This window comes from Leptidea sinapis, chromosome 21 (genome assembly GCF_905404315.1).
Source record: "Leptidea sinapis chromosome 21, ilLepSina1.1, whole genome shotgun sequence".
Classification (NCBI taxonomy): domain Eukaryota; kingdom Metazoa; phylum Arthropoda; class Insecta; order Lepidoptera; family Pieridae; genus Leptidea; species Leptidea sinapis.
In genome coordinates, this window is record NC_066285.1 from 758787 (window position 1) to 772624 (window position 13838).

The 13838-nt window shown below is 34.2% G+C and overlaps 1 protein-coding gene across 2 annotated transcripts; it reads right to left on the reverse strand.

Annotated features, from left to right (window-relative positions):
• Positions 1-818: 818 nt before the first annotated feature.
• LOC126970496 (NECAP-like protein CG9132) lies at positions 819-12248 on the reverse strand. Of its 2 annotated transcripts, XM_050816436.1 has the most exons (5): positions 11950-12248; positions 11675-11880; positions 11317-11498; positions 8145-8323; positions 819-6867 (listed from the first exon to the last, which is right to left on the reverse strand). In XM_050816436.1, the coding sequence occupies exons 1-5, from the start codon at positions 12033-12035 to the stop codon at positions 6813-6815; spliced, it is 708 nt and encodes a 235-aa protein (XP_050672393.1). In that variant the 5' UTR covers positions 12036-12248; the 3' UTR covers positions 819-6812. The 2 variants fall into 2 exon arrangements, with proteins under 2 accessions (XP_050672393.1, XP_050672394.1); XM_050816437.1 differs by lacking the exon at positions 11950-12248 and having other exon boundaries at positions 11675-11891.
• Positions 12249-13838: the final 1590 nt, after the last annotated feature.

Consider the following 13838-nt stretch of genomic DNA (forward strand, 5'->3'; position numbering starts at 1 on the left):
CCCCAAACAAAGACCATTTTCATTATATACATATATAGATAGAAGAAGATATAATTCAGAAGGTCGATATGAATGGCAGGAGATCTCCTGGGACTCTACGTATTAATGGGGGTACCGCAAGGGCCTGTTCTTGGACCGTTCCTCTTTCTAATTTTCATAAATGATCTACCAAACCTTGTGGAAAAAACACAAGGTATTGTTTGCGGATGACACATCACTCATGTTCAAAGTGAAAGGAAACCAAGTTTTCTATGGCGAAATAAACAATGCTCTATCTGACATCGTGTACTGGTTTAGCGCCAATAACCTATTGTTAAATAGCCATAAAACTGGATATACTAAATTTACCGCGTCAAATGTCAAAATGTAGATGCGAGTGTTTTATTAAGCGGAGAGACGGTAAAACCGGTGGAACCTGCTATATTTTTTGGCTTTTTCTCTTGATTCTAAATTGCAATATTCAAGGATTGGCGAATAGGCTTAGTTCTGCAGCATGTACCTTTAAAAAATTTTTTACAGTTAACTGACATAGATACGACGCGATTACTTACTTCAGTTATTTTAATAGTATTATGTCCTATGGTATATTGTTATGGGGCAGTACAGCCGATATTAATACCATGTGTGTGCTGCAGAAGAGGGCTATTCGCGCTATTTATAACCTAGGTCCTAAAGAATCATTAAGAGACAAATTTTAAGCCCGCTGAGTTTCTTGCGCCCGTTCTTCTCAGGTCTGAGGCACATTATTGCGAATGGGTGGTAGTTTTTGACGTTCAATAAGTGATTTTGAATCATATTTAAATAATAAAAAACAAATGAAAATTGAACTTCTTTTAATCACAATTTTTAAATAAATTAATATAGATATTATTTAAAATATAATATTCAAGATATCAACAGTCAACATATTATTGTATGACCATAACCTGCAGATATGAAAAGCACAATATAAACAAGAACAGACGGAACATGTTTTTGGAATAGATGATCTGGTCACGGAGCCAAAGAAATTTCATGTTTCAGTTATGAGGCTGATACTGCATGTGCGCGTATTGGATTGACAGTCGACAAACATAATGACAACAATAGTATAAACAATTTGTGATTTTTAAAGTGATATCTTCTGGGACTAACTACACAAAATAAATTTGATTTTTTTTTCAATTATGAACTATGCGGGATTCGAACCCGCGATCTCTTGCACTCCGCGCGAGCGCTTTTCCACTAAGCCAACCGTTCGAGTGTACGTATCGTTGATAAATGTCTTGTTCAACTCTCAGGTTGTGGCTTCATCTACACCTACAGGATCTACTTTACAGTTGATAACCTGCTCAACCCCAATATTTGCATATTAGGAAATTGAGATGTCGCCTTTTCAAATCTAAACAATATATATTACTGTTTTAAAGAATAACATCGTTAATAAATTTTGTTTTCAAATTTAATTTATGTAACCATAGTATAATAATATACTCCGCCTGATATTCTCTTCCAGCGATGACATAAGACTACCTCACGATATATGTCATACTGACAGCTCGCCATTTCATCGCTATAGTCGTTTCGCTCACATCGATAGCAAGTTTATAACGTTGTTTCACTCGACTACTTTGAGAACAGTCATCGCAACTAATTACGTATTCTTAGCCCAATCACGTGACCTATCTGTCACACGAAGAGAGCATGCGAGTATGTTATTATACAAATTAAGTTAAACCACATATAATATGTTTATATTGTGCTATTCCATTGAACTTACTGATACAAATATAATAGCAGTACATATACGAAATATAGGGTGCCGAAACTATTCAGAAAATAACATACGGCCGTTTTCAATAACGTATCTCTAGTTACGGACACATTGCTGTCACCGTTTAATGACAAGATCTTATCTATCAATAGTTATGTCCAATATAGTTATAGTTCAATGCTATCTGTCGATAGGTTATTGAAATGTAAGTAAGCGTAACAGGATAGATTTGTCTATCTCTAGTAAGTTAAACTAAAGATAGATAGGTTATTGAAAACGGCCGTTAACCAACTAAATCGCCTAGATAAATTGATTTTATGAGTACCTAGTACAACATATACAGAAACGATATATCACAATACTGTGTACATACTATATAGCTACAATCTTAACAATCTTTATAAACAGATTAAGTAACTCTCTATTATTTTTTTTTACTAATGGCTTAGAGTTTTTGTACATAAATAGAACAATAAAAAGTGAATTCGACATCTACACCAGTGTAAGAGACATTACTTAAAAATAACATTGGGTAACTTTATTTAATTCAATCTCGTTCATGGTTTTTACGAACTATCGACATAACACGTACATCCCTTTTTACATTACAGATAACCTATATAATTCAATCTAACGGCTTTGAAAGTCGAATAAGAAAATATTTATTTACACGAAACAGCACTTCAGAAGATACAGTAGTATTGTTATCGTGTTTCTAAATATTCTTAAGAGTATCGCGCTTGTAAATTTTCATAAGCACACATTATGGTTTAACGCTAAATTCATTATTTTTACAGATACCAATAATGTATAAAGAATTTTAGTTCAATCAGTTTCTAGACGCTGCTATTGCCAGAAAAATGTCAACAAGTTTCAATAAATAAGTATTCCGAAACAATTTCCATGTACCTATACTTATAGAATTTTAACTACATTAGTTGCATTTTTTATATAATTAACATTTTACTTTTATGCTCCGGTCATGCTACCATCTACCGACCAGTTACCGCATAATTATGGCATTAGATTTCCACAAGAAGTGATGTGGTTACAGTGGAGTTGTATGGCCAAAGAAGGCCGCTAAGAGAGCTATTGTGGGCTAGCAAAAAAGAATCGACTGAATCGAAAAGTAATCGATATAGTAGTTCCTTAAATATTTTTTTTAATAACAATCGACAAAATACTAATTGAACACACACTGGATGCAGTCTGCTAAACAGTTTTGTAATTACTTATTCAGTAGTAAGTACAAATATAGTAGTGGCCTAATAAATGCGCTGTGATTTAAATTAGTAGTTAAAGTTGACACTAACATCATTGTCGATAATGAACAATCGACTAATTCGATTACTTTTAGTAATATTCACCCACCGCTAGTCTGATCGGTATCATAACCATCGGTAGGGAATCCGTATGGTCAGACTATTTTTTGTAACATGTCTCATGAATAAATTTATATCAATTTGGAAATTATTGATAACTTATTTATATAACCTGGCTGATAAAAAGGTTAAGCAACCACAATCCGATGATACGAAATATTGCATATACAAAGAAAATAGTTATTAATTCCTGGTAAGTAAAGAATACTCATGTACCTCATGTCATTAGCACTCATGTGGTAATTTATAACATGAAGCGAAGCCGAATGGCACAATAGGCTGTCTATTACTCTTCTAAAGTTACAATGGCTAATTACGTGCAGTGGCATAAAATACTTTTTCTGAAACCATAAAAATATATTTATTTAGGTAGTATGAGTTATTTTTTTTAATCTGAAGCTTAGAGCTTTTATCTTGCACAAAATACACTGAAATTTTGTAATAGTATCTAATATATGTTTTTTAAATTTTTAGCATCGCGGAACTTTAACATAGTATTTATTATGGCGGGTACTCACGATATATATCTTTTTGTCTGCAGTACGAATGCAAGAAAAGATCCGAAAGTATGGACGTCGTCAATAGTGTGTGTCGTGAGTTAGGGAATCAAAGACCAAAACGAACTAGGCGCCAAGTGGACAGATTGACGTACTATTAGTGTCAAGTGTCAAGTAACACTTGACTTACTCGCCGCCTCCGCAGTTCCGTCGTGACCACGCAATTCATGCAATTGGATCGAATATCGGCATAAAATTAATAAAATATATATCGTGAGTACCCGTCATAATAATTACAATAGTATCTAATACGTTTACAATACTAGTTGTCTCGTTTGGAAATGATCAATACCAAACGATGAACAGTTTTGTGTTGTGGTTGGAAGGTTTGTCTATACTAACATAATAAAGAGGAAAGATTTGATTGTTTGTTTGTTTGTTTGTATGCATTGAATAGACTCCCTAAACTACTGAACCGATTTGGAAAAAAAAAGTAATTTTAAAATGGCCAAACTGCTCTTTTTCAACCGCAACAGCGAGCGCCAAGATAGTACTTTTCCCGTATGAATAATACAAAAACAAATACGAAATTGGAGTAGAGTAAATTATGTTCCTGTCGCTTAGAAATATTTTCTTACAGTGAGCAACAATGAAACACACTAAAAAACCTAAACTGTCTACTTTGACGCAAATAACAACTTATTACATAATTATACCTATACAAGTAAAGTGATATGTGTGTTTAAAATAACATAAAACGGAATTAAGTATTTAACTTATTTAATAATAAAGTTGAAATGAGGGCACTATCTCTTCCCAGATTAATAAGTGAAGTTTTTATTATGTTTACTTATACCGTTGAATATCTATAATCTTAGTTTGGCACTGTTGTATATTATATAGGGCAAGTACCAAAACACAAGATGGCAGAAAGGAACATTAAATCCCTTAAAATACTTTTTGAAGAACTTTGCAGTTTAGCATGATCACGCGACTTATATTGTAAATAATTAATTTTAAGCCATCAATGAAAATACACGCTAAATCTGTAAATGCCCATGTTGTGCATCTAAGAACGCGCGAGCAGTATTATCAATATCGCGCACTCGCTCGCACAGATATTACGAGATGGCATAGTGATGGGTCATACTCTCTCTCTATGAACCTATAATATCTTGATAAGACTAGCCAAAACAATCTAAATAGGCAGTTTTTTCTTTCAATTACAGCAGTACATTTAGAAAAAAAGTAATACTAGCTTTCGCCTGCGGTTTGCCTCTTTAAGTAAACTAATTTTTTTATGTACTTAATTTAGTATTGATTTTTTTAGTACTCAGTACTGCCTCGCGTGTGAGTATACCTCTTTGTAGATTGTTTTCTTAGGCTGAGATTTTACTAACGGAAAACTTAGCTGAGTGTAAGCTTAGCATAATATTTCGTTTTTAGGGTTCCGTAGCCAATTGATAAAGAAGCCTGGAATTGAATTGCTCTACTTAGTGTTACTTGTTTTTATGTGATTTTAATTGTTTGATGTTTTTAATTTTATATGATTTGTTTTATATTAATGTATCTGTTTGATATTATTTATTTATTATTAAGAAATTAAGTGGATGACTGAACTTAAGCCATTGTTAATCAATGTTTTGAGTTCAATAAACAAAAAACGGAACCCGTCCGTATATCACAGCCACTTTTTTCCGAAACTATACGAACTGTATTGTTGAAATTTGGTAAGTGGTTATATTCTCTGAGCTCAAGCTAAGACAGTGCAATGCAAAAGTCGAGTTCGCGTTTTATCACACTCAGCATTGTTTCACGTAAGTGAGGTCTGAGCAACATCTAAGCACGGTTTATAGATCTCTGCCTAAGTCTCGGCTTACATCTAGTGCCCGCAAGGTGTATCATAATTTTTACAAGAATTACACTACTTTCGCACAGTTTAACATTGCTAATTAAGTTCCATTATAATTACATTATACGCAAACGTCTTATATCGTAAGTGTAAAACTAATATGCATGCAATTTTATAACGCACCGGTTAAGCAAGAAATTTGAATCTACTCTTTGTAACCTATTTACGACGTACTCATAGCCTTCGCAACATATAAAATCAAGAATTCTTATAAATTTTTAATGTGGGGTGTTTTTAGCTAAACCTTAGTGAATTTTAGGTCATATATTGATTGATAAGCATTTCTATTTGTTATGGGTGGTGAAATGGTATGAAGTTATGTTGAGATGGTGAGAATGAAGTACAACTATGGTGCACAAGTGTTTAGTAAACCCTGATTGAACATGTTTGGAAAAGTTGACTTATGCACACTGTTGACTGTTCCACATTCTTCTAAATTTTATTCATTCATTATAATACAGCCATTTGACAGCTGAAATTATGCTTAGCTATGCAAGAAAATTTATTGAAGTAGGCGTTACTTTGCGGAAATCCATAATTATCCAAATGATTTGAGTTTTCTTTAGTGTTAATTCCGCCAATATTTGTCTTTAAACAATTCGACTATTCAAATAAACAAATCCTCTACACGAGGCATCCTCAGGACATGTTGAGTCGCCAAAATATTAGCGGAATTAACACTAAAGAAAACTCAAATCATTTGACTCAGCAAGTTTAAATGTAACTAAAATCTGAGCAAAGTCTAAATGGGCTCTAATCTTAAGCAAATCACGTGTCAGTTATCTGTTAAAAATTGAATTCAACAAAAATGGTATTTGGTCAACTAGAGCCAAAACAATCTTAATTTTACACTCAGTTTTCAATTAAAGTAGGCACTTAATTTATTTTATTTCGCATGAAAAAGTTCATAAATAAATATTAGTTGGTGCTTTGGGAAAAAACAACATATATTTTAACAGCATTAGCTTTACAGACAGTAAATATAAGAATGATGTATTTTGTAATTAATAATCACTACGCTATATAAATATGAAATATAAATATTATGCAACTGGTGACTTATTAAGTTTTGATTATAAATGTAAAACATTTAAATGTTATTGCTATTTTTTTTTTAAATCACTATTATTAGAGTTAATTATTGTTACATTTGGGAAAATATATATCAATGTCTCTCTAACAAAATCTGAAACAGCTCTACATTCATAATATAACATCTTATTTTATATGTAGCAACATCAGCTTGTATTCTTCATAGTATAAGTACTTCAAAACTGGACCCAGTTTTGTTGGTTAGCTGGAGCTGGTTTCTGGTCAGCAGGGCTAGAAAAGAGAAATTAAATCTCAAATTATGTCATTCTAAAGATATTCAAAGAATATTTTTAGTAAAAACAATGTTGTTTCAATTGGATTAAGTACTTATAATAATTAGAATAAAGAAAATCAGTGAAGCACATACACCAAGTTATAAGTTATTACTTATATCGGAGGTTAAAAATGGTTTGTATCTGTGAAAAACTCATTTGCCTCATCACCGCTATTCGAGAACTTTCCCTTTAATGCCTCGGCTAGTATCGGACTATTGGGTCTCGAAATCTCGGAAGCCAATTCGGCGATTCTGGTTGGCAAAGGAAAATTGACTCCGCGGAAACTTGGGGTCATCAATAGAGCAAGACACTACTTTAAGCCGGCCACACTCCATAAGGCGCAGTCTACATATGAAGTATTATTCTCAATTATGTATTGGTGGATGATGGATGAATAAATCATAGATGATTTATTACCTAGAGGTCAAGGAAATGACACTTATGAATGTCAACAGTTTTCTTTTTTTACATTTCCCACCGCTTCAGAAAAGGTTAAGTTTTAATGAGAAGAAGTGGCAAGAAACTCGATTACCACTCTTTTAAATGAACATTTACAGCTTAATCGTTTTACAAATCATTTCACTATATTATCTAAAGTGATGCAACAAAAATACCCAAGCATCAAATACTCAATACCTTACATGAGTATGTAAAAAAAAACAGTAAATGTAAATGACTTTAGTAAAAACTCAAGAGTTATTGAGTACAGTAGATGCATCAATCCACACACATTGCTAATAAATGAAGGTATTATGCGAGCATTTTATTACCGATTATAAAATATATCATAACTTTTATTTTAAAAACATGAAGCAGTGTTTCTGGTAATAGGATCCAGCCATCACAAGTAGCACCCGTTGACGAGCATGACGCATGGACAAGCCATTGTTTTATTATTATATTACTTCTTATGAAATTATTGATATTTAAAACACTTTTAACATTAAACACAATTCATATATTGGATTCAGCATCTTACAAACTAATTTGTTTGGTATATTACAGTCTTTGTAAAATACTCTATTCATTGTATTCAGTTTTTTGTATATTCTTCTTACAAGCTCTACTTTTTCCGAACAAAGAGTAGATTTAATTTAAAAATTTGTAACTATGATTCAATATGTATGAAATAACAGTTTTCTATATCTACATATTTCAATGTGTCACAACTTGCACACTCATTGCGAAGCAAACATTTTACACACACTTGTATTAATAACAGAACAAACCTACCTAGCTGAATTGAAGTCGCCCCAATCAGATCCAACTGCTGGAGCAGATGCCGCTGTTGGTACATGTTGTGGTGAAGGTGGAGGAGGCAGCTTGGAGGCCCCTGGAGGAGGTGGCAGCAGACCACCCGGTGCACCTGGTCCAGTGCGACGTGGTCGGCTAGACTCACCGCCATCTTTTTTCTGAAACAAATTAAACAAGTTTTTTATACACTTACAGGCACAATTAACCGCCCGCCTACATAAGTCGTCACCCTGTTTGTTGATGTTAGCTATGTCTTATCAACTGTTTGGTTTTTTATTAAGTGGGTACTCTAGCAATAAATTAAACACGTATACTCTCATTTCGGTTCCTAAATTTGTGTCACCGAAGGGTTGTTGGAATATAGGTGTTGTTTGACATTGTTGCAGCTGTGTTACTGTGTTGATGTTCCTTTTCTGTTCTACCGTATATTATTTAATTTGATATTGAAGTGTTTACTCATTGTATGAACGGACATTGTTTCACTGAAAAAAATGCCATTCGATGCAACTGGTGTAGCCAGGGCAGTGGCTTTGGCTGACGCTGGGTACAGCCAACGTTTCATCGCTCGTACACTCGGTGCACCTCGAACTACGGTACGAGATGCCATCAGACGATGGAATAGGACGACAAACGACTATACGGGTCACCAGTTGTTAAGTGATCACCGCCGCCCACAATCTCTTGCAACACCACAGGAATCACAGGAGCGTTGCCGGCCTTTAAGGAAGGTGTACGCGCTTTTTTTGAAGGTACCCATGTCGTATCGTCCCGGAAACACCACACAAGGAAGCTCATTCCACAGCTTTGTAGGACGTGGAAGAAAGCTCCTTGAAAACCGCACTGTGGAGGACCGCCACACATCCAGATGGTGGGGATGATATCCTAACTTGTGGCGTGTCGTGTGAAGGTGGAATTCGGCGGCAGGAATCAGGTTAAACAGCTCTTCGGAACACTCCCTGTGATAAATGCGGTAGAAGACACACAATGAAGCGACGTCTCTACGCAACGCCAAGCGATCCAGCCGTTCACAGAGCACTGGGTCCCCGACAATTCGAGCTACTCTGCGTTGCACGCGGTCAAATGGATCGAGCTGATACTGGGGTGCGCCAGACCAGAGATGACAGCAATACTCCATGTGTGGCCGGGATTCAGATTCGGCCATTCTCCCGGAAGATTTCGGGAGAATGGTCTATACACCCGCATGCCAGGTCAAGGTCGATATCAATGCACTTCAACACGAGATGACCGTTTCATTGTCAGCAAGGTGTTGAGAAATCGCTTTTCGACCGCTATTGAAAGCTCGTGAAGCCCACTTTGAGGTGAGAAATGTCAAAGTAAGCGAACATACCATTTGAAGAAGACTGGCAGAAGGAAATCCGAGGGATTTTCGTCCAGCTCGCGCTCCACAGCTGCTCGCACAACATCCTAGAGCTAGACTTGGTTATGCGCGAGAATATGCTGACTGTACTATGGAGGTATTGACGGATGTACTCTTCTCAGATGAGAGCAGAATAGCCTTAAGAGGTCTATATGGACGTCAACGTGTCTACAAGCGTCAAAATGAAAGGTTTGCTCCATGCGCTATAACGGAAACAGTGGGTTACCTAGGAGATTTCATTGGGGTGGTATCTCTTACGAGGCTCGTACTGATCTTGTTGTGTTTGATAGAGGCAGTGTAAACGCTCAAAGGTATGTGGTAGATGTTCTTCAAGACCATGTCATACCTTTCGCACCGTTCATTAGCGAAAATTTCAAATTAATTCATGATAATGCACGTTGCCATACCGCAAGATCCGTCAGTGAGTACCATGAAAAGGGGTGTACTTAGGGGTAGATATCTATATTGGTTTTATGGTAAAAGTATTTTTTTACTTAAGATACTAAATTAATCTATGACACTTGCTAAATAACTATAATTATTGGTTCTACTAATGAGTACGCGGATCTCTACTATTAATTGGTTAAAATGGTTACTCGGACCAGTCCTGTAATGGTTATAGACAAATGGTTAATGGTAACTAGGACCGCACCGATCAATGGTTACTCGCGTACTGCTTCTCTACTATGCACTGGTAATAAATAATAATGGTTAAAATGGTTACTCCGGCCAGTCCTGTAATGGTTAATAGTAACTAGGACCAGCCCGATCAATGGTCAATAAATGAGGTCGGGATTCAAGTTTTACTATGGCCGGCACACAATTCCGATTTTAAACCAATTGAGCACATTTGGACAACCTCAAAATGCATGTTCGAGCAAGAGTACCAGGCCCTAAGACCTTAGGAGAGCCCCAAACAGGTGCGGTACGCAACTGTACCCCTGTGGAGTGGCACATTGGACATTCAACATATCATGGGTGGATTGGCAAACCGGTTTCAAGAAGTCATAAGGTCCAGAGGTGGCAACACTCATTACTACTTTTATTTTCTCTTTTAATTGAACCACTATTTATGAAAATTATTAAAGATTTTGAAAGATCCTTTTTTTGTTAGCATCCTTTAATAAACAAGTTTTTTTTCAATAGTTTTATTGTTTCTTTTTCCTTAAAAATAGTTTTTAACCTACCTATCATTAAATGTGGTCTAAGTTTGATAATTTCTGCAAATTGAAAGAAATACAAGTAGGGCTACAAATGTTTAGAGAAGTCATTGATAAGAAATGGTTTTTGGCAAATCATTACAGTACAGTAACACATGAAAACCATAGAAGAATTACTGCAGATTGCTCTGTATGGAAGTGCTTGCCTAGAGCTGTTGAAACAGTATGTGAAAAGTCCTTGGAGCAAAGTCTGCCTTCATAACTCAAGATTCATGAATACATTGACTAATTTTTGCACCAAGAACATTTGATAATTTTTGTTTATTTTACAGCTTATAGTATCTCAAAAGAAATAAATGTCATTTTTTCACATACTAAAATAATTGCTTATAACAGTCGTAAAAAGTTTCGGTTTTTGTGGGCCACTTGGCCACACTGGAGAGATATTCATTTATGGTACAAAGTTGGACCCTAAATATAATGCTTGACAAATGTGATGGGTTGGCACTGGCTTATGTGTACTATGACAGGTTAGTGTTACTAATAAAGTGATTTGAAAAAAAAAAATTATTACAACTTCATTAAATAAAAGAAATTACAGAAACAGCCTTACTGTTATTTTCATATTGATTTTTATTGTTTCTCCATCCTTAAAACTCAAATCCAGTTGCTGTCCCTGACTGCTGTCACCCTCTTGTTCCTTTCTTAAATATTTAAAATGATCTTGTAATGCAACATTAAGATCGAATGAATCAGACCTGTCACCGAATCCAACACCAATGTAAGCTGTCCGACCTGCAAAGTAATGTCATTTAATCATTTTGATCACACCCTTATAGTCAATAATTAATTAGGCAAAAATGTGACAAAATCATACCAAATATAGCTTTTATCAGTTAAATATCAATAATAATTTGTTTTACTTATAAGAAAACATATTCTTTAGTTTTTTCTAATTATTTAAAACATACCATTATCATCTTGAATCCTGACCACAAAATACCTAGAACTATCAGTTACTGACTCCAGAGCAACTCCAGGATACTTATCAATTGGGCATTTGGCAAACAATTCACCACTTGTTTTATCTTCAAGTTTCATTATCAACTCGTCCCCCTTCGAAACAAGACGCATACGCCCAGTCCATTGTGGTTCTTGTAAGTTCCAATCCGCGGCTCTATAAATCATCTGAACACGTCAGTCATTAAAACTAGTTATTAAAAGTGAATAAAGGAAGATAATTTACCTGTAACCCCTATTAGATGTGCGAGGAGGTATTTTAAAAACGAAAACTTCGTTTTTTACAAGTAAAACACTTTCATACGTGTCCATCGTTTGCTAAATTTTCTGAATTGTGCCTTTCTATCTTGAAAATTTATAGAAAATCTATTTTGTGAATTGAGTGTATCTTTTTCTTGTTTTAAGCATGTAGGTGTGAAATCAAAACCTAGGTATAAAAAAATATCCGAATAATGAAATGATAAGTAAACACTATTCAAAGAGCCTTGTAATAAATAATAAAACACTCATTCAGCATTCTCAGTTCACAGTTCACACTTCAAATTTCAATAACATATTGATTGACATTTGACACTTGAAGCTGTCATCACTCAGCTTTCAAGCTTCAGAGTTCTTATAATTCTACAACTTTTAGAAATTTTGGCTCCCAAAATTCGTGCATCAAGCTTCAAGTTTTATTGATAGAATATTTATTTAAAAAAAAATATTGCATATTTTACATTAAAGTGGTATCACATATATTGTGGTTAGGAAATAGGCTTACGATTTGAAGGGAAATGAGAGACTTAGATGAGCCTGTAAAGCATTCATAGAATCACCTAAAATTTTACAATATTAATTTACCAAAGTAAAACATATTCTAATGTTTTGAAATCCCAATGTGATATCTCGTAAGTTCTCGTTACTGAAATGGTTATAGCAGTATATCTGTAGCTATACAACTGATGTATTGCGCAACATTACTGCTTATATCTTATAAGTGAAATTCAATGGATGAATGAAAAGTCCAATGTGTATGTGTACTGTGCATTGCTGAAAAAGTGTTTCTACAATAATATAATACTGAAAATAAGCTTTAAAAATAAATTGAAATTAATAATTTAAGTGCTTATAAAAAATATGAAATTTCATATCGGCAGTCTCTTCAACTGCTAACTTTTATTTGTACAAGCTTAGGTAAATCACGTTTTTTTATATAAATATGAAAGAATAACGGTCCAAGTGTAGAACCCTGTGGTACCACCATACTGAGACTAGTCCCAGAAGGTCTCAAATAAGAAATTAAGAGATTAAATGCAGATCATATACACCATAGTGACAAGAACAAATAAAACGAATCTGAAAAACATGCTTATGAAACCTATAATATAATATTAATACTTACGGACATAAATAAAGTTAGAATAACATCTGTCACTATATTTATTCTAATTATTTTTCCTTTATAGTGGCCGAATATGCTTAATCTAAATAGTAGAACTCTTCCTTGGAGTCTAACCAACTCGCCCAAAAAATTTCAACCGTTTTTGTCTAACTACAAGATCTAATGGGAATCTATCCAAAAAATCGTAATTATTTTCGTTGTAAACATTCAAGATAAATATTGATGCATTTATGACATAGTATAAAATGTAAAAAACTATTCACGAAATTCATGTATATTATCAATCAATAGACTTTTATCTACCCAAAATATTAAACAATCACAAAGACAGCCATAATTTCATAATTATAAAAGAATAAGAGACAAATTTTAATAAAAAAAGACGTGTGGCACTCGGAGACTGCCGCGGTGAAGCTATTGCATAGCAGTTTTTATCAACTTATGCAATTATAATTATTTTTTTTTTATTTATGCAGTATTTTTTAAATAATATTAATTTTTAAAAAAGCAAACGGGAACTGAGTAAACTTGCAAGATTTGATTACAGACAGATAACGGGACAGGTGAAACTAAATAAAAATGATTGTCATAATAATAAAAATTAAAAAAAGTGATAAAAAGGCTCGAACCTGGGACCTTCTGCACAACGAGCATATGTGATAACCTCTGTTTCATGGCAACTGTAAAAAGCGTGCCGAAATATTATCTATGTATATACATCTAGTAAGTAA

Bases quoted from the DNA above. Each gene is read 5' to 3' on its own strand.
- LOC126970496 (XM_050816436.1), bottom strand. From the start codon at position 12,035: ATGGACACGTATGAAAGTGTTTTACTTGTAAAAAACGAAGTTTTCGTT. The intron at 11,881-11,949 runs GTAAATTATCTT...GATGATTTATAG, and splicing joins ACATCTAATAGGGGTTACAG to AGCCGCGGATTGGAACTTAC. The intron at 6,868-8,144 runs GTAGGTTTGTTC...TCTCTTTTCTAG, and splicing joins GGCGACTTCAATTCAGCTAG to CCCTGCTGACCAGAAACCAG.